The sequence below is a fragment of the Gekko japonicus genome, unplaced genomic scaffold (genome assembly GCF_001447785.1).
Source record: "Gekko japonicus isolate JY-2015 unplaced genomic scaffold, Gekko_japonicus_V1.1 scaffold524, whole genome shotgun sequence".
Taxonomy (NCBI): Eukaryota; Metazoa; Chordata; class Lepidosauria; order Squamata; family Gekkonidae; genus Gekko; species Gekko japonicus.
This window is the reverse complement of record NW_015170906.1, coordinates 574,602-599,091: the sequence shown is the minus strand read 5'-3', so window position 1 is coordinate 599,091 and position 24,490 is coordinate 574,602. Positions and strand designations below refer to the sequence as shown.

The 24,490-nt window shown below is 47.5% G+C and overlaps 2 protein-coding genes across 2 annotated transcripts in view; both read left to right on the top strand.

Moving 5' to 3' along the window:
* DNAJC8 (DnaJ heat shock protein family (Hsp40) member C8) overlaps positions 1-5,966 on the top strand; it is an 18,106-nt gene extending 12,140 nt beyond the window's left edge. The window contains exons 7-9 of the mRNA XM_015418638.1: positions 159-250; positions 2,676-2,751; positions 5,188-5,966. Of these exons, the coding sequence (XP_015274124.1) occupies positions 159-250; positions 2,676-2,751; positions 5,188-5,310 (291 nt within the window). The 3' untranslated portion in view covers positions 5,311-5,966. The remainder of the gene's footprint in view (positions 1-158; positions 251-2,675; positions 2,752-5,187) is intronic.
* Positions 5,967-11,083: 5,117 nt separating this feature from the next.
* PTAFR (platelet-activating factor receptor) overlaps positions 11,084-24,490 on the top strand; it is a 26,694-nt gene continuing 13,287 nt past the window's right edge. Inside the window, exons 1-2 of the mRNA XM_015418639.1 lie at positions 11,084-11,160; positions 22,092-22,266. The gene's annotated coding sequence lies outside the window, so the exon portion shown is untranslated. The remainder of the gene's footprint in view (positions 11,161-22,091; positions 22,267-24,490) is intronic.

The window sequence follows — 24,490 nt, the reverse complement described above, 5'->3', positions numbered from 1 at the left end:
CAGGAATGTGTACCATTTCATGTCTCAACGTATAATATTTCTGTATACTTCCACTTCATTGTGGAAGAGGTCCTGGGCCACGGGAGAGGAGTTTGCTTTTAGGGGCTTGAGCTGCATGTGGGCCCTCAGCACCTGTACTAAACCCGTGTTTCTTGCAGTTCAAGCAAGCTGTCTACAAACAGACGATGAAGCTCTTTGCTGAACTGGAAATCAAAAGGAAAGAAAGAGAAGCAAAAGAGATGCATGAAAGGTAGGTTGGTTGGTTAGTTTTTGCTTGTGCAGCTGTAAGTTTTGGTGATTAGGTTAGGGGTGCATTGCCCTGTGAGGAAGTGCTTGGATGAAAGAGCTCTTGTATAGCTTAGCTTGATCCATGCATTATGCTAATATATGCAAGTTAAGTATAAATGGCTGGTAAGTCATTGGCAGGTACACTGAATGGGCTAAGAGGTAGAGCAAGTTCTCACCCCTGCTTCCCATCAGATGCAGGGGAAGTGGATGGGGGCTATATTATCTGATCCACCCTAGCAAAAATTGGGCAATATGAAATCTCTTATCATTGCTTTGAACATGCATAGTGGGTGCGTTCAGACGCAGCCTTTACAACGGATTCTGTGCCGGTTGCAATCGATGTACCTACCGGCGTTCAGACGGGGAACATCTGTCTTCCCACTCTATCCGTTATAAAGAGCTGTACACCGTTGCACTCTGCCACTAGGTCCCTAGTGGTGGTAAACTCAGTGCAACGGTGGCTTCCGATGCAAACCGGCGTCTGATCGCTCTCCACCGGTGCCTAGCCACTTCCGTCGGAAGCCTGAGGCTTCCGGCTTTCCCCTGCCATTTTAAAAAAGACTCCTAGCGGTATGCGCTTGGGCGAAGCTTTGCCCTAAGCGGTTTTTTTTGTTTGTTTTTTTTAAAGCCCTTACTGCAGCATTTCGGAGGCGTCGGGGACCTCCGGGAGGCTACTGTGCTCTTTAAACTTTAAAGGTAAGTCCTTACCTTTAAAGTTTAAATCTACTGGGGGGGGGGGGTTGAGCATGCGCAAAAATCGCCATTCTCTGAATGGCTGTCTATGCGCATGCTCAAACTGCTTTAAAAATTTTAAAAAACGCCGACGCCCGCAGCATGTGAGCGGGCGTCCAACGGAGGGATCCGGAAGATGGAGGGTGAATCTGATCGCGTTTCTGCCGGCAGAAAGCCCCCGTCTGAACGCACCCCTTGTGTGTTAGAGGTATGCATTCAGTTTACCCGAAAAAATACCAGTATACTTCGGGTGTTTTTAAACTGAAAAGAAATTAGGAGTTTCTTTTCAGATACTGATATAGCTGAGCCCGGATAAAAGCCGAATACTATCAGCTTTTATTCAGGCGCAGCTTGGAGAAGGCATTGAAAGAGACTGCTGTCTCTTTAAGTGCCTTCTTCACTCACTGAGTCATGCTGCCACTGTGGCAGCAGCATGGCTTGGAGAAGAGACTCTCTTTAAATGCCTTCTTTAAGCTGCAGTGGCAGCGCAACTCAACAAGTAAACTCAGAAGTCATTTAAAGAGACTGTGGGCTCTTTAAATGCCTCCCCCCTCCATTGAAAGCAAACCTTCTTTGGGGGTCAATAGACTTGGAACCCCTGGTCCAATCTTTTTAAAACTTGAGAGGTTTTTTAGGAGATGTACCAGCAGCTATGCTGCAAATTTGGCCCTCTACCTCAAAAAACAGCCTCTCCCCGAGCCCCAAATACCCCTGGAACGATTCTCCAATGGTCCCCATAGCGTATAATGAAGCCAAAAAAATTCAGGTTTCCCGAATATTTCCTGAATCCAAATATCGTACCAGTATTGGGAATCAGGAATATTGGGAAATACTGGGATTTTTTTGGTTCAGTATACCCGAACTAAAAAAATACCATTTTGTGGGGGGGGGGGGGGGGGGGGTTGCACACCCCTCGTGTGTGTTTGACCAGTGTTGTAGACTAAGAGATCCAATATCATTATTTACTTTCCTCCTTTGCTTTGAAGTCAGACTTGTTGTTTTATCAGGGAGCCCCTCCTCTAGGTGTCTCTCTGAGGAGTTTTATCCTATGGCCCACCACATTTCCACACAGTGGCCCAGTGACTGGTGCCTGTCTCAGATATGCTAGATTTCGGGTCTTGAGTCCAAACTATTATTATTCAGTGGTTGTTCAGTTGGGTTTTAGGTGAAAAAGGGGCAGGTCTCTTGTTGGCAATCATACCAAAAAAAGTATTTTGTTAGAAAACAGTGGGAAATGGGTGTCCTTCATCCAAGCTTCTGCACGCAAATCATTCAGGGCCCTATAGTAATGTTTGCTGTATTTAATGGGCTTCCTGTCCTCAAATGTTGAGACATTTAATATGGCAATAGAGAAGATGCTGCTTCTGTTTCCAAGGCACACAATCAAAATTGGAAGGTGGGAGGAAGTTTGGATATGGTGGGGAAGTATCACATTACATGAAGATCTGTTCTCCCAATTCTTCCTGTCTCTTTTCATTAAGGGGGACAGCTAATTAATCTCCTGAATTTTTTTCCTATCTCCCTTGCAGGGGCCGCAGCTGATCCTTAAAACCAGCCCTTGGCTAAGCTTAGGTGTCTAGCGTTCTGCATCCCTCAGTCCCGTTTTGTTCTCGGGGAAGGTAATGTTAACGTTTCTTCCCTGGCTTCTGTTCTAGGAAGCGGCAGAGAGAAGAGGAGATCGAGGCACAAGAGAAAGCCAAGCGTGAGCGAGAGTGGCAGAAGAACTTCGAGGTAATTGGTCCCATGCGGCTCTGCCAGTTCTGTCCAACCCACCTTGATAGTTTAAGGCTCAAATTCTAAAGCTCGCTTCGCTAGAGAGCAAATCACATTAAAGTCAATGGGGTTCCTTCTGCTTTCTTATTATACTTAGGAGACTGATCGGCCTATAATTAACAGGGTCCGCTCTGTTCCCTTTCTTGTAAATAGGCACTATTATTGCCACCCCCCAGTCTTTAGGAATTCTACCAGTTCTATCTATAGTTGTAAATAAAGTAGCAAGAACTGGAACCCACCACTCAAGGTTCCTCTTAATCAGGTCTGCACATATGAGATCAGAGTCTGGGGCTTTATTGGAACTCAAGGTCTGTATAAGATTCTTAATTTCTTGAGGATGCACAGGGGGCCAAGACGGTAAAATACCTATATCCAGGTCCTCTGTTGCAGCCTCATCCTGGCCTTGGTAGAGCTGCTCAAAATATTTCTCCCAAATTTCAGGGAGAATTGTATTACTGCACACTGAGGGAGATCTAGTAGTACAGTTGGAGACCAAATTCCAAAATAAACAGGGATTTTTATCTCTACATGCTGAGCTTAGTTACTCCAGAGTTCCTTCTGATTAAATAAGCTTGGGATGTCTCCGCAAAGCATTCCCCAGCAATTTTGACTAAGTATCTTCTCCAGATAGGCCTTCTGGAGGTCTACAAAGATCTTTCTGTGGCTTCTTTTATTTTTGATCCCTGTGAGCATGTACTTTACATGGAAGGATGTGAAGCAGTCTTTATTTACCCTGCAGCTTCTCTGCCCAGATATCAAGGCCTTTTCCCAGCTCTGCTGCCTAAGATGTAAGGAACTGAAACTAGAACATTGTGCTTGCAAAGCATGTGTTCCATTACTGACCTTTGGCTCTACCCAGGCATGTTTTGGAGCATTCTTGAATAAGCAGGATTTTTTCTGGTCAGTAGAAGCGAAGAACGTTTAAGGGTGCCTTACACCAAGTCAGACTATTCATCTATCTGGCTCGATCTTGTCTGCTCTGACTGGTGTCACAGATGGAAGTTTTTCCCAGTCCTGTTACCCTGTGAACGCATGAATCTGACTTAGATCAAGTTCAGTATTTAGATAGTGGTCTTTCACATCACCTACTATGGTGGAAAGTGCCATCAAGTCACAGCCGACTTATGGTGACCCTGCAGAATTTTCAAGGCAAGAGATGGTCATTTACCATTGCTTGCCTCCACGTTGTACCCTGGTATTCCTTGGAGGTCTCCTATCGAAATACTAATCAGGGCCAACCCTGCTTAGCTTCTGAGATCTGATGAGGTTGGGCTAGCCTGGGCTACCCAGAACTGGGCACGTCACCGACTACCTGGGTTTTTTTTAAACTGGAGATGCCAGAGACTGAACCTAGGACCATCTCCTTGCCAGCAGATGCACTATCATTGAGCCATAGCCCTTTCCCATTTAACTGAAGATGCCAGAGGATTGTTCCTGGGATGATATATATATACACAAAGTATGTGTACCCTCACTGAAGTCCTTCCTTTAGAATCTTTTCCCAGTGGGAATTGCACTGATTTGACTTGCATGTGTCAAGCTAGCATACCAGAGAGCATGTGCTGTTCTGGCCATCTCTGTGACAGGAGCAGGAAATCTCGGGTATGTTAGATGCCCCAGTTGCAACAGTAGACATCTACAGTTCACATCAGGCAACCTGAGCAACATATCAGAGACTTACCATTCTTGAGTCCCTAAGCAGAAGAGCCCAGAGAACCATTGCTTTCCATATGAGGGGGGGCACTTGTGATTGATGCTTGCTTCAGGAAAGGAAGCTGTGGTAGGGGGTGGCTGGGTTGAAATGAAAAGATTTGGATGAAGTAAGATCAGACTGCAAAGGCCAAGATGACTGCAAAAGGCAGAAGGTTGTAGCAGGAACCTAAACGCTTGGTGTGATCAACTTGGGAGAGGAGACACAGAAGGAAAGCACACGGTTTGTGGTGGTGATGGAAAGTGGCCTGAAGTTGCAGCCAACTTATGGCGACCCCACAGGGTTTTCAGGGCAAGAGACAAACAGGTGGTTTGCCATTGCCTGCCTCTGTGTAGCAACGCTGGACTTCCTTGGTGGTCTCCCATCCAAACACTAGCCAGGGCTGACCCTGCTTAGCTTCCAAGATCTGATAAGATCCAGGTAGCCTGGGTGATCCAGGTCAGGGCAAATGGTTTACAGATGGATGTTCTTGTTTCGTTTTAGCCAGTCTGCCAGTTGTTACTGTAAGGCAGACTGTAAAGTCTGCCACCAACGTCTTTGTGTGCTGACTTGTTTTGTGCTTTGTCTCATATCCTCAGAAAGAATTCTTAAAACAAATTTCCTGTTGGATGAATGCAGGAAATGAAAGCTCAGGTCTCCTAACTCTGGTACATTATTCCGTCTCTTGTCTGCTTGGCATCTAGGAGAGTCGGGATGGCCGCGTCGACAGCTGGAGGAACTTCCAGGCAAATACAAAAGGGAAGAAAGAGAAGAAAAACAGGACCTTTTTGAGGCCCCCGAAAGTGAAGATGGAGCAGCGCGAATGAGCCCGTTTTCTCCCAGGCTTTGAAAGGACTCTCCCGTACCACTGCATTTAAACCCTCCTTGCTTTTCCCGTAGGATCTTTTTGTTTTCCAGTACGATTGAATCTTGGTCAAAGTATTTTTTGTTTTCCTGTACTCTGCCCATTTGCCTGAGGTTCATGGTGTGCTGTCCAGGGCCCAGCTGATCTTAGAACACTTGGCTTACGTAGGAAGACCCTGCCATTAACCGCCCATCACATTTCCCAGTAGTCCTGTAATTTAATGTTCTGTACTTCCGAGAATATTTACTGTATCTGCCTTAATTTGTAGGAAGTGTCCCACTGAGGCAGATGCTACAAGATGGTGTCTTGGTGACCCCCCCACCCCCTTGCTCACTTCGGTCATCGGCTTCTCCTCTACATTGGTCTCCACTTGTCAATAGTGAGGATTTGAGCTTGGAATCAGGTGTACAGCTTGACTTGCAAATCAGCTGCATGGAGCTGAAATTATCCCCTGGCTCTGATTCCTAGCTGGCAACTCCTGTTTTTTAGGACTACAGATTTTGGGGCGGGGGGGGGGTGTCTGGTAAGCTTGATGGGCCAGTCAACTTCTGTAAATAACTAAAACTATTATTTCATTGACTATTCGGTTAGTGGCAATGTTCTGTATGTAAAATAAATTTTTACCCAAAACCTTTTGATCTTGTTTTTCGATCAGTCTGGAGAAACACCGTTCTGACTGTTTGAACTATTTGTGAGCTGCATTAGAGCCAGCATCATGGACATTATGGAGCCAGGCTGCGACTGCCTGACTTTCATGCAGCAAGTGCAGGGGAATCAATAAAAGCTGCTGCCCTGTCAAGGAATGTGGTGTGTTGCACGATGAATGCCTGGCAGTAGAGCTTTAACACATCCACGCCCTCATTTCTGGGAGGCATATGCTAAGTGTGGGGCCGTGTTTCTGCAGCAGACCTGCAGCAGAGATGCAGGACGGCAATAGAAGCTACTTGTGCATTTGGGGGGGGGGGGGCTGGCTCCGCTCTAAAACTCAGCCGTTAGCCTCCTTCACCAACAGGCTGCAGTGCAGAGGTCCCATATTACTGGAATGGGGGGTTTGGGGGGATGCCTTAAAGCAGGCTGAGCAGAGATGGTGCACAGGAGCCCTTTCTTGCCCTCTTGGTCTGGTTGTGTGGGTGGGTGTGTGCGTAAAATGCCTTCAAGTCACAGCCAACTTAATGGCAGCCCCAGCAAAGGGATTTCAAAGCAAGTGAGAAGTAGAGGTGGTTTGCCACTGCCTTCCTCTGCAGTCTTCCTTGGTGGTCTCCCCCTCAAGTACCGAACTGAGATCTGATGAGATCGGGCTATATCATGCTGTCTTTGTTCCTGCTTGGTCTGGTAGAGGGTGGGTTTTAATTTCCCCCTTATAAATCTCAAAAAATGCAAGGCTGACTACTGACATGGAGGAAATAACATCCCAAGTGTGTGTGATGTGTCAACCATATTAAGGCCAAACAGATCTCTACCAGATGCTGGGGGAGGCAGCCAGCTGCAGGGGGAAAGAAGCTCTGTCCTCTGTGTCCCTGCTTTCCAGCCAGCATGGTGTAGTAGTTAAAGTGTCGGATCAGGATCTGGGAAACCCAGGGTTGAATCCCCTTGCTCTGCAGTGGAGGCTTGCTGGGTGACCTTGGGGCCCATCAGACTCTCAGCCTCGCCTACCTCACAGGGTTGTTGAGAGGATAAAATGGAGGAGAGGAGAACGATGCAAGCAGCTTTGGGTCTCCACTGGGAGAAAGGCAGGGTATAAATAATTTTGGTTGGCCCAATGTATGAAACCAGATGCTGGACTAAATGGGTTATTGGTCTGGCCCAGTGGGGCTTCTCTTGTGTTCATGTAACCCTAAGATTGTCAGGTGGCAGAACTAATGATATTTAGTAGTAGTATTATCAGATTCCTTACATTTTGTGAGAATCTCTTGCAGCAATGAAGAGTGAAAAATGCTCCATCCACGGCCTTGGGCTCGCTAACTTGGGTAGAGTAAGGCAACTCTCAGGTTTGGGAACGTACGTGTGAGCTCTCCTCTAGTGTACAGCTCTGCTTACAGAGTCCTGCTCATATTTGTGAGTTGTCACAGCCTGCCAGATCTCTTCCTCTGCTGCTTTTCCAAACCTGTTCAGTTGTGCAATCGCATAAAGCTGCTCTGGAAATCCCATATTGACTGTGCAAACGAAATGACTCAGTGCGTAGGGAGTGCGGTTACAACATTATGGATTTGTACAAAGGCAAGCCCACTCCCCTCCACCCAGCTTCCACAATCCATATATAGCATGTGCTTGGAGAAGTGTCCGAGGGAAACTAAACATCGTTAAGTGCAAACGGTCGCATATGGCTACGTTCCCACCCATTAGAACTCCGGAGGCCCAGATATGGGCTGGTAGGTAGCTGCCAAGACCCCGTGGCCTTAGAAGGACTTGCTGCTTACATAGTGACCATGCTCACCCCTTGTCCTCTCTCTGAAGGGCAGTAGCACATCCCTTTCAAAGGACTCCCCCACACTGCTTTCTTTTGGCAGGGACGCCGTTGCTACAGGTAAAGATTGTGGCTGCTTCCTTCCTTCCCCAGCTGAATAGGCAGCAGGAGTCATTCTAGAGCTGACCCCCATTCAGCTCTGGAACCAGCAGCTGCTCCCCAGAGAAGGCAGATGAGCAAGAGAGGTGGGCGTCGCACAAGCCATTGGCATTTACTCGTTTGCCAGTATGGGTAAGCAAACAGAAATGGTTGACTTAGGGGAATACTTGAAGCTGCCATATATCAAATATGATGCCTTCTCGTTCTGCCCCCTTGGCTATGGCAACTGGCAGCCGATGTTGGATCCAAGTATGCTGGACAGGTGGACCCAGGCTGCCACCTCTTTTGCTGTGTGATGGCAGCTGGTAGTAGGAACAAGAAGGGCTATTAGCTGTAATGGGACCTGGGCATGCTGGAAGAGTTCCTGGCTGCCACCTCTTCTCCTTCAGGCCTTGATGGCAGCGGGTAGCAGGAAAGGGAGGGGCTCTTGGCTGGAGTGTGATCCAGGCATGTGAGAGAGTGGATCCAGGCTGTCTCCTCTGCTCCTTTTGGTCTATGATGGTGGCTGATAAAAGGAAGGAGAAGGGCTGTTAGCTGTAATGGGATCTGGGCGTGCTGGAAGGGTGCCTGGCAGGCCTGTAGCCACAGTGGGGCATTTAGGGGCGGTGCCCCCTCGTGGCTGTTGCCCCACAACTCCTGCTGCCTCTGGCCATACCCTTACCTGCCGGCCGCACTCATTTGCTTTGGCTGCTACAGAAGAAGGAGAGCTGACCAGTGCAATTAATACTTGGCGAGTATGCACTCTGCTGCTCTCCTTCTCCTTTAGCAACCAAAGCCAATGAGTGCAACTGGCAGGTAAGGAAAGACCCTTCTCTTCTTCACCTATCTGCCTGCTGATGGGATCTCTCTCCCTCCCTGCTCCCCTGCCCCCCCCCCGATTTCCCAATGCCCCACCACCCAGAATTTTCTGGCTACGCCCTTGGTGCATGGCTGCCACTTCTTCAGGCCTTGAAGGCAGTAGCTGGGAGGTGGTTGCTCTATAACATCCACATTAATTTTTTTTTTGCAGAAAATTTGCAGAACCTATGTTGTACAGAAATATTTTTTGCAGAAGATTTGTAGAACCTATTTTGTACAGGTCTAAAGTTAAGTTCTAAAATAGAAGAGTCGTTTCCCGTTGGCCTCTAAAAATAAGTTGTCTGTTTACACAATAGATTTACCTTCTTGCCAAAATACCCAGAAACAAAACTACAATTGGTAAAATCAAAGAAGTCATATTTTTACTGTGATCCATGGAAAATGAGATGAAGTTCTCCACCAGGTTCCTGGATCTGTTTAATAGTTAAAGATGTTCATTTTGTAGGCGCTGACGGCTAGAAGATGCTTACTGAAACAGGTACCAATGCAACTAGACAAATGGGGGCTACAAGCTGTTGAGTGCATCTCACCTGCTCAGGAGGGGGCTGGATGATACGATTGGGGGATGGAAAGTGGCCAGTATGAGCAAGAGGCTACTGAGCTTTGCAAGTGTTTGACAAGATAGAGCTTTGGGATGGGGAGGGGTGTTAACACGTGCTGTTTGCTTTTGAGGAAGTGATACTGCTTGAAAGGCAAGTGGTGTCTTGTCCTTCTCCATTTTCCCACAGGGTTCTAGTACAGCTATTCCACACACCCCAACCCCCCACAAACCACAGTTTTCCAGTATACTTTGTAAACCGCTGTAGAGGTGTGTGCGCGTACGTGGGTAGTGCGAAACATACCAAGCTTTCCCAGTTCTGCCTCCTCTGTTTCAAACTGTCCTTTGACACTGCAATGAGAGCCAGGGATAAAATTTACATTGGCTCAATAAAAATGCAGAGACCATTCCCCGGCAGTGCTAAAGCAATTAACACGTACGGGTGTGTGTGTGTGTGTGTGTGTGTGTGGCATCCAAAGAGGCTCACAAAAATTGTCAGTTCAGCATAAGCCTTCACATCCTTAGAGCTCACTGCTTCGGATGTATCCAAAGAAGATGGCTCTAGTCCACAAAAGGGATTGAAAGAGCTAAATCTTGAAGGGGCCATTAGACTCTTTTTTTTTTTTTTTTTTTGCTGTAGCAAACCAAGCAACCAAACAAATTTAGAGTCCTAGCAACCCTTAGCCAGATTTATTCACAGTCCTACTCCCGTCTATTTAGAACAAGGCTTGAGTCCACCGGCATCTTTAAGACCAACAAAGTTTAATTCCGGCCGGGTATAAGCTTTCATGTACATGCACACTCCTTCAGATACATACAAAGTATCTGAAGAAGTGTGTATCTGTATGTATCAGGCAAGAAGTGTATGTATCTGAAGGAGTGTCCCTGCACACGAAAGCTGATACCCAGAAATAAACTTTGTTGGTCTGAAAGGTGCCCGACTGGACTCAAACTTTGTTCTGTTGCTTCAGACCAACATGGCTGCCCACCTGAATCCAGTCTATTTAGTTGGGTTTATTTCCAAGAAAATGAGCTCAGGATTGTGCTGCAACAGAGCTACCCCTCTTATGGGCGGGGTTAGGGAGAGTGACTGGCCCAAGATTTCCCGGTGAGCTTTAGGGATGCCAGCCTCCAGGTGGGACCTGGGGATCCCCTGGAATTACAGCTCCTCTCCAGACTACAGTTCTGGATGCTTTGGAGAGGGCGGACTCTATGGGCATCGTACCCCCACTGAGGTCCCTGTCCTCCCCTGGCTCCACCCACCAAATCCCCAGGAGTTTCCCAACCTGGATGTGGCAGCCCTATGCCCTCTGTTCCCCACCAGTGGCCCTGGAGGACTTGGAAATCCTAGTCAGCTCTATGACTGAGTGGGAATTCGAACCCAGGTCTCCCTAACTGTAATGTAGCACTTTTAGCCCCGATTGGTACACCTTGAGGTTCAGAGCCCTCTCTCTGTTGATATGATATGCGGGCAGGGATATTTCTAAATAAAGCAAATAAAGTCTTTTGCGGGAACTCTTGTCCAGAGGAAACCCAACCCAGAAGTGCTGCCATTGGAATTTCATGCTGCTGGAGGAAGCGAGGAGCACGTAATATTTTTGGCCTCTTGCCTGGAAGGCGAAGCATCTGCCACGGGAAGAGACCGAAGTTTTAGCGCCGAAACCGGCTGAAGAGCCTGCCAGGCAGTGAGTCACTTACCTGAGAGCCCCACTCCCTCTTTCCCCACAGCTCCTTCCGGCTGGTTACTCTTGGGAAATGAATTCCGCAGCACCGAGAAAGATGCCTGGGATTTTCCAGTGCTTATCTTGTAGCCGGTCCTGTGGTGCCTCCAGAGTCCTTGTCTTTCTGCAAAGGTAAGGGTTTTTTCTCCATCTTATGCTCTCTCCCCTTGGGGATCCTTTCTTTGTGATGATGAGACCCTCCAGAAAAAAACTGTTGAGCTCTCTCAGTCATCAGGGTAGAAATTCTTTTCAGCAGAGGTGAGGTTGCCAGGTCCCCCCTGACCATTGGCAGAGGATGGGGGGTGTAGGGTTGTCAAATCCAGGATGGGAAACTCCTGGAGATTTGGGGGTGGAGCCTGGGGAGGACAGGGACCTCAGTGGGGCACAATGCCACAGAGTCCCCCCTCCAAAGCATCCCCCCTCCAAAGCATCCATTTTCTCCAGGGGAACTAATCTCTGTAGTCTGGAGAGGAGCTGTAATTCGAGGGGATCCCCAGGCCCCACCTGGAGGCTGGCATCTTTAATCCTGTGAAACAGGAAAGGACAACCATCCAGCAGATGAACTCTCTTGCCTCCTTTCCCAGCCTCACCTGGGAAAAGGGGTGAGACCGCTGTTCACCTCTGTGCAGAGGTGTTTTGCTTTAGATGGGTGCTGGGAAGTTGGGGGAACGTTCTTTGTGCTTGTTTGGAACAACATGCTTTTTCATGCTCTGTACTAGCTGTTGGCATGACTTGTAGAGCAATGAAGGGCATGGAAAGAACGAATAGCGATCAGTGACTCTTTGTCTTCCTCCTTGCTACAAAAACTGCACGGAGTAATCCTGTAATCCCAGCTATGGAGGCATCTACTAATCTCAGCATAATGCAGTGGGGTTTTGCACCTCATTGTAGCTATGCAGGCAGGGGAGCAGGTGAAGGAGCCGTGAAGAGTTTGGGCTCTCCATTGCACACATGGACTGGAGTGGACATAGGATGGTGTAGTCATGAAAAGAGTGTCAGATTAGGACTGGGGAGACCCGCATTCAAATTCCCACACAGCCCTGAAGCTTGCTGAGTGAGCAATAACCAGTCGTTCTCTCTCAGAGCCTAGGTATTTGTTTAAAAGGTAAAGGTAAAGGTTCCCTTGCTCGAAAGCCAGTCGAATCTGACTCTAGGGTTGCGGTGCTCATCTCCGTTTCAAAGCCGAAGAGTCAGCGCTGTCCAAAGACGTTTCCATGGTCAGGTGGCCGGCATGACTAAACACCAAGGTGCACAGAGCGCTGTTACCTTCCCACCGAAGTGGTACTATTTATCTACTTGCAATTTCTTGATTTCGAACTGCTAGGTTGGCAGGAGCTGGAACTAGAGATGGGAGCTCACTCCATCATGCGGCACCCGGGTCTCGAACTGCTGAACTACTGACCTTCCACAGCCTGCAGTTCAGCGTCTTAACCACTTGAGCCACTGCAGCTTTTTTGTTTATTTATTTGTTACCAAGCCCTTAATCCACCCAATGTCCGCCCCAGTCCATACGTGCCCAAGTATGAAATTCTGAGCACCACACCACCTCCCACGCTGCCTGCACAGGCATGGCAGCTACATGTAGGTTTCCCCAAACAGCAGCTCCTTGAGGCCATTCCAGGTTGGGAAGTCAGGAGGGAAGCAGACTTCAGCCCCCTCTTCTGATTTGAAAGTTACGTGACGGATTCCTTTGTCCTCACAACAGCCCTGTGCAATAGGTTTAGGGTTGCCAACTGGTCAGTTTTCCACTGGTGTGATCCCCCCCCCCTTCTTGCTGGTTATGTGTCTCTCTGTGTGTATATAGTGGAGGGAATTAGCAGAGCCTGTTTTTTAACTGTGTAGAACATTTACAGCCAAAAGAATTTGCTGCACTGAATTAGTAAGATACCTACACAGCATGAGGTTTCCAGCCAGTTTTCATCCCAGCCTTTTATGTCTCTCACAAGCAGCTTCTCTAAACACTGCAGCTGCCTTTGGCTGCCTTTTCTGTTTCCCTTTCTCTTCTGTTATCTCCTCAGACAGAAAATCAGTATGCAGGAAAGTGTTTTCTGTTGATTGTGACTGCTTTGCTCTGCTCTTTTGCCTCTCACCTCTGCTCAGGCCACAGCCCATTGGCCTCACTGACCTCCATCCCCTGCTGGCCATGCCCCAGATGGGTAGTCCCTGGGCTGGGCTCCACCCCTCGCCAAAATTATTGGTCACCCTAAATGGGTTAGGCTGATTGACTGGCCCAAGGTTACCCAATGAGTTTCTTGGCTGAGTGTGGATTTGAACCTAGGTTTCTCACGTACTGCTCTCATACTCCAACCACTGCATCACACTCAGTCTTCGCACCAAAGCCAGAAACGTGACAACCCCAGTTAAGATTACTGTCCAGTGCAATCGCAGGCATATTTATTCAGAGACTGAGCACAGCAAGACTGTCCTCAGCAGCTTTCAGAAAGCAGGCTTTCTTGCCGCCCACAATCTTTCACTGTTCACATTGTGCAAACTTCCTGCCAACACAAATAGAATCTGGGTTTGTAATGCAAACAGCAGCAAGACCATGGAAACATGACTATACGGAAGGTGGTCTCTGGGTACATGCAACAGAGAAGTTGTCCCATGCATCAATAGTCATGGGATAAAAGGACAAGTCCTCTTGTGGATCAAAAACGGACTAATTAATAGGAAACAGAGAGTGAGTATAAATGGGAAATTTTCTCAGTGGAGGGTGGTAAGCAGTGGGGTACCACAGGGATCAGTACTTGGTCCGATGCTTTTTAACTTGTTTATTAATTATTTGGAGTTGGGAGTAAGCAGTGAAGTAGCTAAATTTGCAGATGACACGAAGTTGTTCAAGGTGGTGAGAACCAGGGAGGATTGTGAGGCACTTCAAAGGGATCTGTCGAGGATGGGCAAGTGGCCGTCAACGTGGCAAATGGGGTTCAATGTGGCCAAGTGCAAAGTGATGCACATTGGAGCCAAAAATCCTAACTATAAATACACATTGATGAGGTGTGAACTGGTAGAGACTGACCAAGAGAGAGATCTTGGAGTCGTAGTAGATAACTCAGTGAAAATGTCGAAGCAGTGTGCGACTGCAATAAAAAAGGCCAATGCTATACTGGGGATTATTAGGAAGGGAATTGAAAACAAATCAGCCAGTATCATAATGCCCCTGTATAAATCAATGGTGCAACCTCATTTGGAGTACTGTGTACAGTTCTGGTCACCACACTTCAAAAAGGGTGATATAGCATTGGGAAAAGTGCAGAAAAGGGCAACTAAAATGTTAAAAGGGTTGGAACACTTTCCCTATGAAGATGAAGGAGGAGAGAGATTGGATTTATACCCCGCCCTTCACTACCCAAAGGTGTCTCAGAGCGGCTTACAAACTCCTTTCCCTTCCCCTCCCCACAACAGACACCCTGTGAGGTGGGTGGGGCTGAGAGAGCTCTGACACAAACTGCTCTTTTTCAAGGACAGCTGTGCAAGAGCTTGTGACTGACCCAAGGTCACATCTGCAGGTGCAAGTGGAGGAGTGGGGAATCAAACCCGGTTCTCCCAGATTAGAGTCCGCGCACTTAACCACTACACCAAACGCTTGTGGCTCTTTAGCTTGGAGAAATGATGGCTGAGGGGTGACATGATCAAGGTTTCTAAGATTATGCATGGGATAGAGCAGGTTCAGAAAGAAGTACTTTTCTCTCTTTCTCACAATATAAGAACTCGTGGGCACTCCATGAATTTGCTGAGCAGGTGGGTTAGAACAGATAAAAGGAAGTACTTCTTAACCCAAAGAGTGATTAACACATGGAATTCACTGCCACAGGAGGTGGCGGCGGCTACAAGTATAGACAGCTTCAAGAGGGAATTAGATAAACATATGGAGCAGAAGTCCATCAGTGGCTATTAGCCACAAGGTATAGATAGGAACTCACACACTGGGGCAGGTGATGCACTGTATTCTTGCTGTTTGGGGGGGGGCAACAGTGGGAGGGCTTCTAGTGTCCTGGCCCCACTGGTGGACCTCCTGATGGCACCTGGTATTTCTGGCCACTGTGTGACAGAGTGTTGGACTAGATGGGCCATTGGGCTGATCCAACATTGGCTTCTCTTATGTTCTTATCATCAAGAGGCCCTTCAGATCTGTGGTCTTACTGCCATATGTCATGAACCAGTGTTTCCCAACCTGTGAGTTGGGGTTAGGACCCAAAAGTGGGTCACAAAGCCTCTAAAAGTAGGTAATGGTCTTGAACCCTGCCTAATGGCCATCCCCTCTCTTTCCATTGAACAAAGGTCCAGTGGCACCTTTAAGACCAACAGAGTTTAATTCTGGATATAACCATTCATGTGCATGTACACTTCTTCAGGTATCCGAAGAAGTGTTCATGCACATGAAACCTTTGTTCTCCTTCTCCATTGGCCTCCTTTGGCCCTGTTTTCTTCTTTTTTATAATTTGGCCACATTATTTACATTTTGTTACACATTCTATGCTTTAAACGTTTTAAGTGTGTTAAAGCCAAAGAACCCATGGATCTTTAATAATAACCTGTATGTGTCCGGTATGTAACATTTTTATCCCGTTCGTCTTCCAAAAAGCTCAGATAGCTAAAGAAGCTCCTCTCCCTGTTTTATCCTCATAGCGGCACTGTGAGGAAGGTCAGGTTGACCTGAGAGTACATAATGGGCCTAAATGTTTCTGTAAGTTCCACAGGAGAGCAGGGATTGAATCTGGCTCTTCCAGAACCTAGTCTGATACTCCATTAGACAGCCCTGCCTGTGAACACAGCCTCCACCACGATATGATCTGAAGGAATGTTGTTTTTGAAGTACTGTGAATGGTAGAAGGAAGGAACGGGTGTACAGGAAAATGAGAGCCAGAGTGGTATAGTGGTCAGAGTATCAGAATAGGATCTAGGACACCAGGATCTGCCGTGGAAGCTCACTGGGTTACACTGGGTGTGGTGGGACCAGTCACTTTCTTTTTTAGCCTACCTTACCTCACAGCATTGTTGGTACGAGGACAAAATGAAGGAAGGGAGAACAATGTGGTAAGGTGCTTTGGGCTCTCACTGGGAAGGAAAGCAGGGTATAAATATATATATCAAAATGGGGAAATAGGCTATGGGACCAGAGAGGAATGCAGTGCATTCCAGACCCATTCTCTGGTCTTTTGAGAGCCAAACCCAAAGCTCTGATGCAAAGACACAGCCCACACAGAGAAGGAGGAGGAGGAGGAGAAATTGGATTTATACCCCACCCTTCACTCGGAGTCTCAGAGTGGCTTACATACTCCTTTCCCTTCCCCTCTGGAGAACTGGGTTCCTTTCAAGGACAGCTCTTGTCAGAACTATGGTTTGCCCAAGGTCATCCAGCAGCTGCAAGTGGAGGAGTGGGGAATCAAACCCAGTTCTCCCAGATTAGAGTTAACTGCACACTTAACCACTACACTGAACCACTACACAAAACCACTACACAGCACGTTCTTCTACACGTTCTTCTACACCACCCTGTTGATGAATAACCCCCACACCCTTAAAAAAAAAAAGCTCTATTCCCTTCCTACCATCTCCATAAAGCTTGCAAGATAGGAATAAACAGCTTTAAAGGGGGATTTAATAGATTCATAGAGGATAAGTCTATCAGTGGCTTCTAGCCATGGTGACTGAGGGGATCCTCCACATTCAGAGGCACGAAGCCTCTGCATTTCAGTGCCAGGAAGCAACATCAGGGGAAGGTTTTGGCCTCTATGCCCTGTTGTTGGCCCTCCAGAGGAACTGGCTGACCACTGTGAGAGCCAGGATGCTGGATTAGATGGACCACTGGTCTGATCCAGCAGGGCTCTTCTTACATTCTTAAGACTTTAATCTGGTTCCCTTTTTGTTTCTTTCTGCCCACCACCATTATTCCTGCTTGTGCCCTCCTGTTACATTAACTCACCAGTGTCACATAATATTGTACAGTTCTTTCACATGTTTAACCAGTGGTGTGATGCAATGAGAGGATGCAAAGCTGTACAAGTGAGCAGGATGACCCATATCAGGAGGACATTGCTGCAACAACGTCTCGCAATGACTCAGATCTGGTATACGTGGGCGTGTGTGTCACAGATCTCACGAATGCATTATGATGGAGTGAAAGTAGGTAGGAATTGATTAGTAACCCTTAGCCATCCTCCACAAGTGATGCCATTAGCGTGTGGATGAGATTAATATAATTTTTCCAAAAGTATAGTAAAATGGGAACAACATACTGGATTCCAAGGAATGACTCAGCAACTGAAGCTGTCAAACAGCTCTGAGGGTCTGTTTGTAGAGATTTTTTTTTAAAAGTTAATCTCTGGAAGATCACTTCCGTTATCCCTGCCATACACATAGAATTCTATGCAGGATTATGTATTCATTGCATTTTCTTATCCTGCCCTTCCTCCAAGGAAATCAAGGTAGTATATCTGGTTCATTTTAACCTCACAGCAGTCCTGCGAGGGAAGTTGTGCTGACTGGCCACAGGTCACCCAGGGAGCCTCTTGGCTCTTGAGTCCAACTCTCTAACCACTTGTCTACACTGGCTCTCATAGCTAAGAGGTTCCCTTTAACAAACACAAGCTGCTCCTAAGTGGCTGGTCTTTTTTAGCAGAGAAAAAACACCTGTGAAATTGCTTTCAAAAGAGGCATATTTTGACATGAGCAGTACAGAGCACCAGCTCTCTTCCAGGCTACAAACATTGGGACTGTATCCTCACATCTCAATTTGCTGAGATTATTATAGTTTCACACAGGGGTCTTGTTGTAGAAAAAGAGCTGCCGGAGCTCATTAGCATAACTCATTAGCATAACTTATTTGCATATGCCACGCCCCCTGACATCACCAGAAGTGACAGAAGGCCACACCCCCTGACATCACCGGAAGTGTGTCAGAAGGCCCGGCTACTTACCCTCCTGCTTCATCCTCATTCCCAAACGGAATGAGGATCGAAGCAGAGGGCGGGGTAAAGAAGGGGGCGGGGCTTCACCACGTGACCACCCCGCCCCCTAGAGGTTCTCTTCCGGAGCTCCGTACCTGAGAGCTCCCCCCCGACTAGAGCCCTGGTTTCACACATGAAGGTGCCTTATATTGAATCAGACCATTAGTCCATCAAGGGCAGTATTGTCTACTTAGGCCCCGGTCACACGCGAGGAAATGGGCCGGGAGAGGGACGGAACGGATGCGCGGCAAATGCGCATGATCCCACGGCAACATCTGGGAAGCGTTGCCCGGCTGTCCCCAATCCGTCCCTCCCGCCCAAAACCCCGCACCAAAAAAGAACCACCTACCTGGGTGGTTCATCCTGAAGGGCCGCGGCAAGTGCGCCGGCGCATCCCCTGCTCCTGGCCGAACTGTGCATGTGTGAGCATGCGCAGTTCACCAGCCTCCCCTTCCCACCGTCGCTTTCTCCCCAGCATCTGATCATGCCGGGGAGCGACGGCGCCGCGGCTCAGGGGATCCATGGGATCCCGCTGCGGCGTCTCAATTTTGGTGTGGCTCAGATTAGCCGCACTTCGCCCGTCGTTTTTCCTGCCGTGTGGCAGGGACCTCAGACTGGCAAAAGCTCTCCAAGGTCTCAAGCAGAGGTCTTTCCCATCACCCCCTACCTAATCCTTTTTAAGAAGGGATGCCAGGGATTGAATCTGGGATCTTCTGTGTGCCAAGCAGAGGCTCTTCTACTGAGCCACAGCCACTCCCCTTTTCAATCCTTCATTCTGAAACTCTGGCTGTTATGGACTATGCAGCTACACCTGCAGGTCTCCTTGCCTCTGCCTAGGAAGCTTGAACTGTATGGGATGTCTCACATTAAGCTGCCTCATACTGAATCATACCCTCGGTCTATCACAGTCAGTGTTGTCTACTCAGACTGGGAGCAGTCCGCCATGGTCTCAGGGGAAGGATTGCCTACTGCCAGATTCTTTAACTGGAGACACAGAGGATTAAAGCCAGTTTGGTGTAGTGGATTAAAGTTGAGGATTAAAGCCAGTTTGGTGTAGTGGTTAAGAGCATCAGATTCTAATCTGGAGAACTGGGTTCCATTCCCCACTCCTCCACATGAAGCCAGGTGGGTGACCTGGGGTCAGTCACACTTCTCTCAGAGATGTTCTCTCAAGAGCAATTATCTCAGAGCTCTCTCATCCCCACCTACCACACAAGGTGTGTGTTGTGAGGAGAGGAAGGGAAGGTGATTGTAAACCACTCTGAGACTCCTTCAGGTAGTGAAGAACAGGGTATAAAAACCGAGTCTTCTTCTTCTTCTTAAACCTGGGGCCTTTCATGTCAAGCAAACAATGCTCTGCTACTGAGCCACAACCCCTCCCCTTCCATAGTAAGCCTCTACAGCCACCCACTCCCACTATCTACAATTCTGACAATGTTCTCTAGGCTTGTTTGGCAGTACAGGATCCAGCACAGCTGATTCACTCCTGGTTCCTATCCCTCTCTGATATCTGAAACCCTGATGCAAATGGCTCTGGTTGGGGTGAGACAAAAGGTTTACCATAGAAAACCCTGCTAGATTGTCACACCTAAAGAAAAGTCAAAATGCTCGAGTTACTGTCTTCCTTTAAAGGCAAGAAGATCAGAAGAATTTATACATTCTCAGAACACGACAAGAAGCACTTCTCTTTGTTCATCTTTCTTGGATGAGCACAAACCATCAAAGACAAAAACTTTACCTTGGGATTCCATCTTGACCAGGTGTCAAGGGACAATGGGGAGAGGTCCCAAACCTTGTAAACCAAGGTAATGAAGGAATTTCAAATTCTGCAGCCTCAAGAGATTTCCACCCCCCACCCCCCATCAAGTAGCAACTGACTTACGGCAACCCCTTGGGTTTTCAAGGCAAGAGACGGTCAGAAATGGTTTTCCACTGCCTGCCTCTGTGTATTCCCCTGGTGGTCTCTCATCTAAATACTAACCAGGGCCAAATCCTGCTTAGCTTCCGAGATCTGATGATATTGGGCTAGCCTGGGCAGGATTCCAAAGATAATAGCCTATACTAATTTAACATTGTTTATGTTAAGTATAGAGTTGTGGTTTAGAGGACTGTGTGTTTTCACTGTTTCTTTTTATTCTTTCTCATCGTGATACTTGTACTGGCTTTGTGTATGCTCTTAAAGTGAAGCAGAACACATGGCAACTAGGCAGAGCCATTAGACTGCAACACAGACACAGAATGCTAGATGTGCAAATTTGTCTAGTAGGAGATACTCTTTCAGATTTGTTAGCGGCAGCTGTTACTACCCAGAGAGAAACTGGTACCCCCAGGAGTAAGGAAAAGGGTGGTGGTGGTGCTGGGTGAAGAACTGGACGGCTGCAGAGCTTTTCCAGGCTCCTGGGACTCAAGGGAATAGGACCTGTGAGACTCTGCAAGACCATCACATCCTGTACAGATCTTCAGAGAAAATTCTTTCTGTTCTAAAGGTCCAAATCTCATCCAACTGCAACAGTAGCTAGCCAGATGCTCTGGAAGGCTCATAGGAGTGGTATACTTGCATGATTATTTATGAAAATATTTCTATTCAGCCCTTCCAAAATAGTTACCTAAAGAACAATAAAATGATCACACAAAACAATCAAATCTACACAAAACTAGCAGAAATCATATATCTAATCCCCACGTTGGCTCCACCACGCAGTTCAAAGAATCCACACAAAGAGACTGAGCAGGTATAATGTAGAGGTTTGTTGTCGAAGGCTTTCACGGCCAGAGTTCATTAGCTGCTGTAGATTTTCTGGGTTGTGTGGCCGTCGTCTTGGCATTGTAGAACCTGACGTTTTGCCAGTAGCTGTGACTGGCATCCTCAGAGGTATAACACAGAAAGATGGAGTACTCTCTGTGTCAAGGTGAGAAGAAAAATGGTAGGCAGGTAATTTATATCTACTTCGGAAGGTGGGGAGAGTCATTATCTTGTAGGAGTTCCCCAGAATATGAACATGCTAATGAAGGAGCTTTCCTGAGGACGTTCTTTTGGAAATGGATTGTTTCCTGAGAAGGTTTCCTGTTTCCTGAGGAGATTCTTTTGTATGTAGATTGGCTGTTGAAATTCTAATTTTATCTGTAGTGCTATTGTCAGATGTAGAGCCTTTTGTGTTTTTCTGGACAGGAAACCATGTCCTATTTATTTTTAAACTCTCTTCTTTCCTGTTGAAATTGTGTTTATGTTTATGAATTTCAATGGCTTCCCTGTGTAATCTGACATGGTAATTGGAAGTGTTGTCCAGTCTTTCAGTGTCTTGGAACAAAATACTGTGTCCTGTTTGGGTTAGGCTATGTTCAGCCACTGCTGATTTTTCAGGTCGGCCAAGTCTGCAGTGTCTTTCATGTTCTTTTATTCTTGTCTGAATGCTATGCTGTGTGGTCCTGATGTAAACTTGACAAGAATAAAAGAACAAGAAGGAAATTGCACAATGAAGGAGATGGCTGAAGAGGGGAGAAAGTAAGGGCCAGCAGGGAGACAAGATTTCCCCCTCCACACAGAGTCCTTAAAGATCCCCAGCTTTACCTCACTGGACACCATCTTACCTAACCTGCAATTCAAAGCAGAGGACAATAAAAAAGATAGGGTGCCTAAACTGCTAGGTGCACATAGTGAAGACACTCATTTCTAGTTTTTGCCCCAGGAACTGGTATCTTCCTGTTCTGGCTGCTGAGATTTCTGCAACAAAAGCACGATGCAGATTATGCCCTTTCTCAATGCCATTTCAATGAGTTGGCTGGGTAGAGAAACTGGTGGAGTCAGTGGATGGCTGTAGGTGCTCACTGATGGACTTTCCAGTTGCAGACAGCTGGCTGGGACCCAGGCGTTGCCAGAGCTCAGATGGCTTTTTGTGGTTTTGCAATCTGTTTACTGGATGTCACTTAGTGTCATTAAGTTAATGACAACAGTAATAAGTTCTGCTTTAATGGCAGGCTGAATCTCCACAGGGCATTTCAGGAACAAGCCTGCCAGTGAGTATCTCGCAGCTTACTATGGCTTCTCCCGCCCTTTGTGGTAAATTTGCCATTCTCACTTCCTCGGTTGTGATGTCACTGCTTCCTCATTTCCAGGTGCTTCTTGCTGCATCCTTCTCATTTCTGGTTTCCTGGGTGAAGAGCTCACGGCCAGAGGTTAGCAGAGATATTGCCCACAACCTAAAATGCGACTTGCTTGTTGATGTACTGCTTCCACTGTGGTCTGGCCAAAGTTTGGACTTAACAGAGACCCCCCAGCCTCTAGATTCTGGTAAGTGGATGTTTTTCTTATGGATGTAATTCATAGAGAGTTCGCTCTGGACATCCAGACTTCACAGCTAAGGCTTCTCTCCTCTACTGGTGTCCAGTGTTTGATAGTTTTTCAAGATCTCAGGCAGTGAAATGTCTTTCTCAGCACTTGCTATTGGTGACCCTTTAACTGGAGATGTGAGGGGTTCACTCTGGGTCTTTCTGTATGCAAAATACATGGTCTACCTCTGTCCCTCTTCACCTCTGTCTATGGACTTTAGTCTTGCTGCATGCTTGGCTTCCTTCTCAATGCCCAGCACAAAACAACTGCTACCTATGGCCTCTTGTGACTTGAGACATGAAAATGAGGATCCTTTGTTAAGAGGAGTGACCATCTCATCTTTCTTAAGTCTCCAGGATGACCAATTTCCAGTAAGTGGCAATAACAGAACTAGAGAAGAATGCACTGTTGAGTCACAATTGACTCATGAGACCCCAACTATGGGGTGTTCAAGGCAAGAGATGAGCAGAGGTGGTTTGCCATTGCTTTCCTCTGTGTAGCAACCCTTTCCTTTAAAGTGGTCTCCTGTCCCAAGTGCTGACAATGGCCAACCCTGCTTAGTTCCCCAGCCCTGATGAGCTTGGGCCAAGTTGGGCTATTTGGCTACTATAACAGGAATGGGTGTTAACAGGTTCTTTGCAATGGCAGATTTGACCCCAGAACTGATATTCAAAGTAAGTCCAACCAGATCTTTGAATGCAGCAATTTGGACACTTCAGTTCCATGGGTAGGATCCTATGAATCCATTCCACTCACACCTGAGCCTTCCTCTGGATGCTGTGCATGATAAAAGAGGCATGTTCTGCCGAAGGAAGACTACAGAAGACCAGGAAAATGCAGTTTGTTTTGTGGTTCATGGCATACACGGTTCATGAGGCTCGAACCATCATGAATTTTTTAGTGCCAAACGAACTAGTTCGCTGCATGAGGTTCATGAGGTTGTAGAACACCCACCTCAGCATGCTAGAGAAACCAAACTCTCAAGGGATCTCTGGTTGACTCTCCTCTGCCTGCCCTCCAAGTTTGGTGAGGACTGGATTTATGGGGTCTGAGTTATGACCTCCCCAAAGAAGGTACCCCCAGGAAACTGCTTTCTGGGGAAATGACAGGTGCAGGTTTAGGAGTATATAGAAGAGACCATGTGCAAGCTAGAGACATCAAACTCACAGGAGGTCTCCTCCTGACACTCCTCTACATACCTTCCAAGTTATGTGTAGACTGGACTTAGGGGGGCCAAGTTATCCCCCCCCCAGAAGATTCCCTCAGAAAAGTGCTTTTGGGGCAAATGTCAGGGGCTGGTTCAAAAGTGGGCCCTCTGCAAGATGCACATACCAAATGCATAGGTTGGAGAATTTCCCCCCCCTCCCCCCGTTCCTTTGAAGTCTGGTAAACATTGATTAAGCTGAGACTGTCTGAAAACGTATCCATTCACGAACTGCTACAAACCACTTGAAAGTTTCTGCTAGTTGACCTGCCATGAACTTCAGTTTGTGAACCATGAACCGGTCAAAATTCTTCACGAACTTTAGTTCATGAGCCAGTTTGTGCCTATCCCTAGGGAAGACTCCTTGTGCCAGAAGGCTCTGGCAGGACCCTTCTCATTCTATAGTCCTACGGTTTTTGAATGTGACAGCCCAGGTGGAAGCAGGTGAAAGGCTAAATAAAAGAAGAAAAAGAAGGCAGAAAATGGGATTTTGTGGGGAATGGTGTTTGAGACCTTCTTCTGGATCTGCCACACCCCACTCAACACCCCGTTTCCCTATACTGTGGTGTGATCAGAGAGAGCACTTCCGCATACCCTCCAAGAGGGCCTAGAGCAGGGGTCATTTGGGGGGGGGACGCGGGGGGACGCCATCCCCCCGGGTGAGGTGCGGGAGGGCGGGGCCTGGAGCTCCCTGCTGGTGCCCGCTGGAGGTCGCAGCCGGCTGTGGGGAGGACACACTTCCGGTGATGTCAGGGGGTGTGGCATATGCTAATGAGTTATGCTAATGAGTCCCCCTAGCTCTTTTTCTACAAAATGACCCCTGGCCCAGAGTAAACTGAGTGCTCTTGCAATATCCGTGTGTGCTTTTTGCAACACTCCTGTTCTCACTTCAAAGACTGCTGTGTGAACTTCCCTGTCCTTGGTGCTGGGGGGGAGGGGGACAGTGGGAGGGCTTCTAGTGTCCTGGCCCCCCACTGCTGA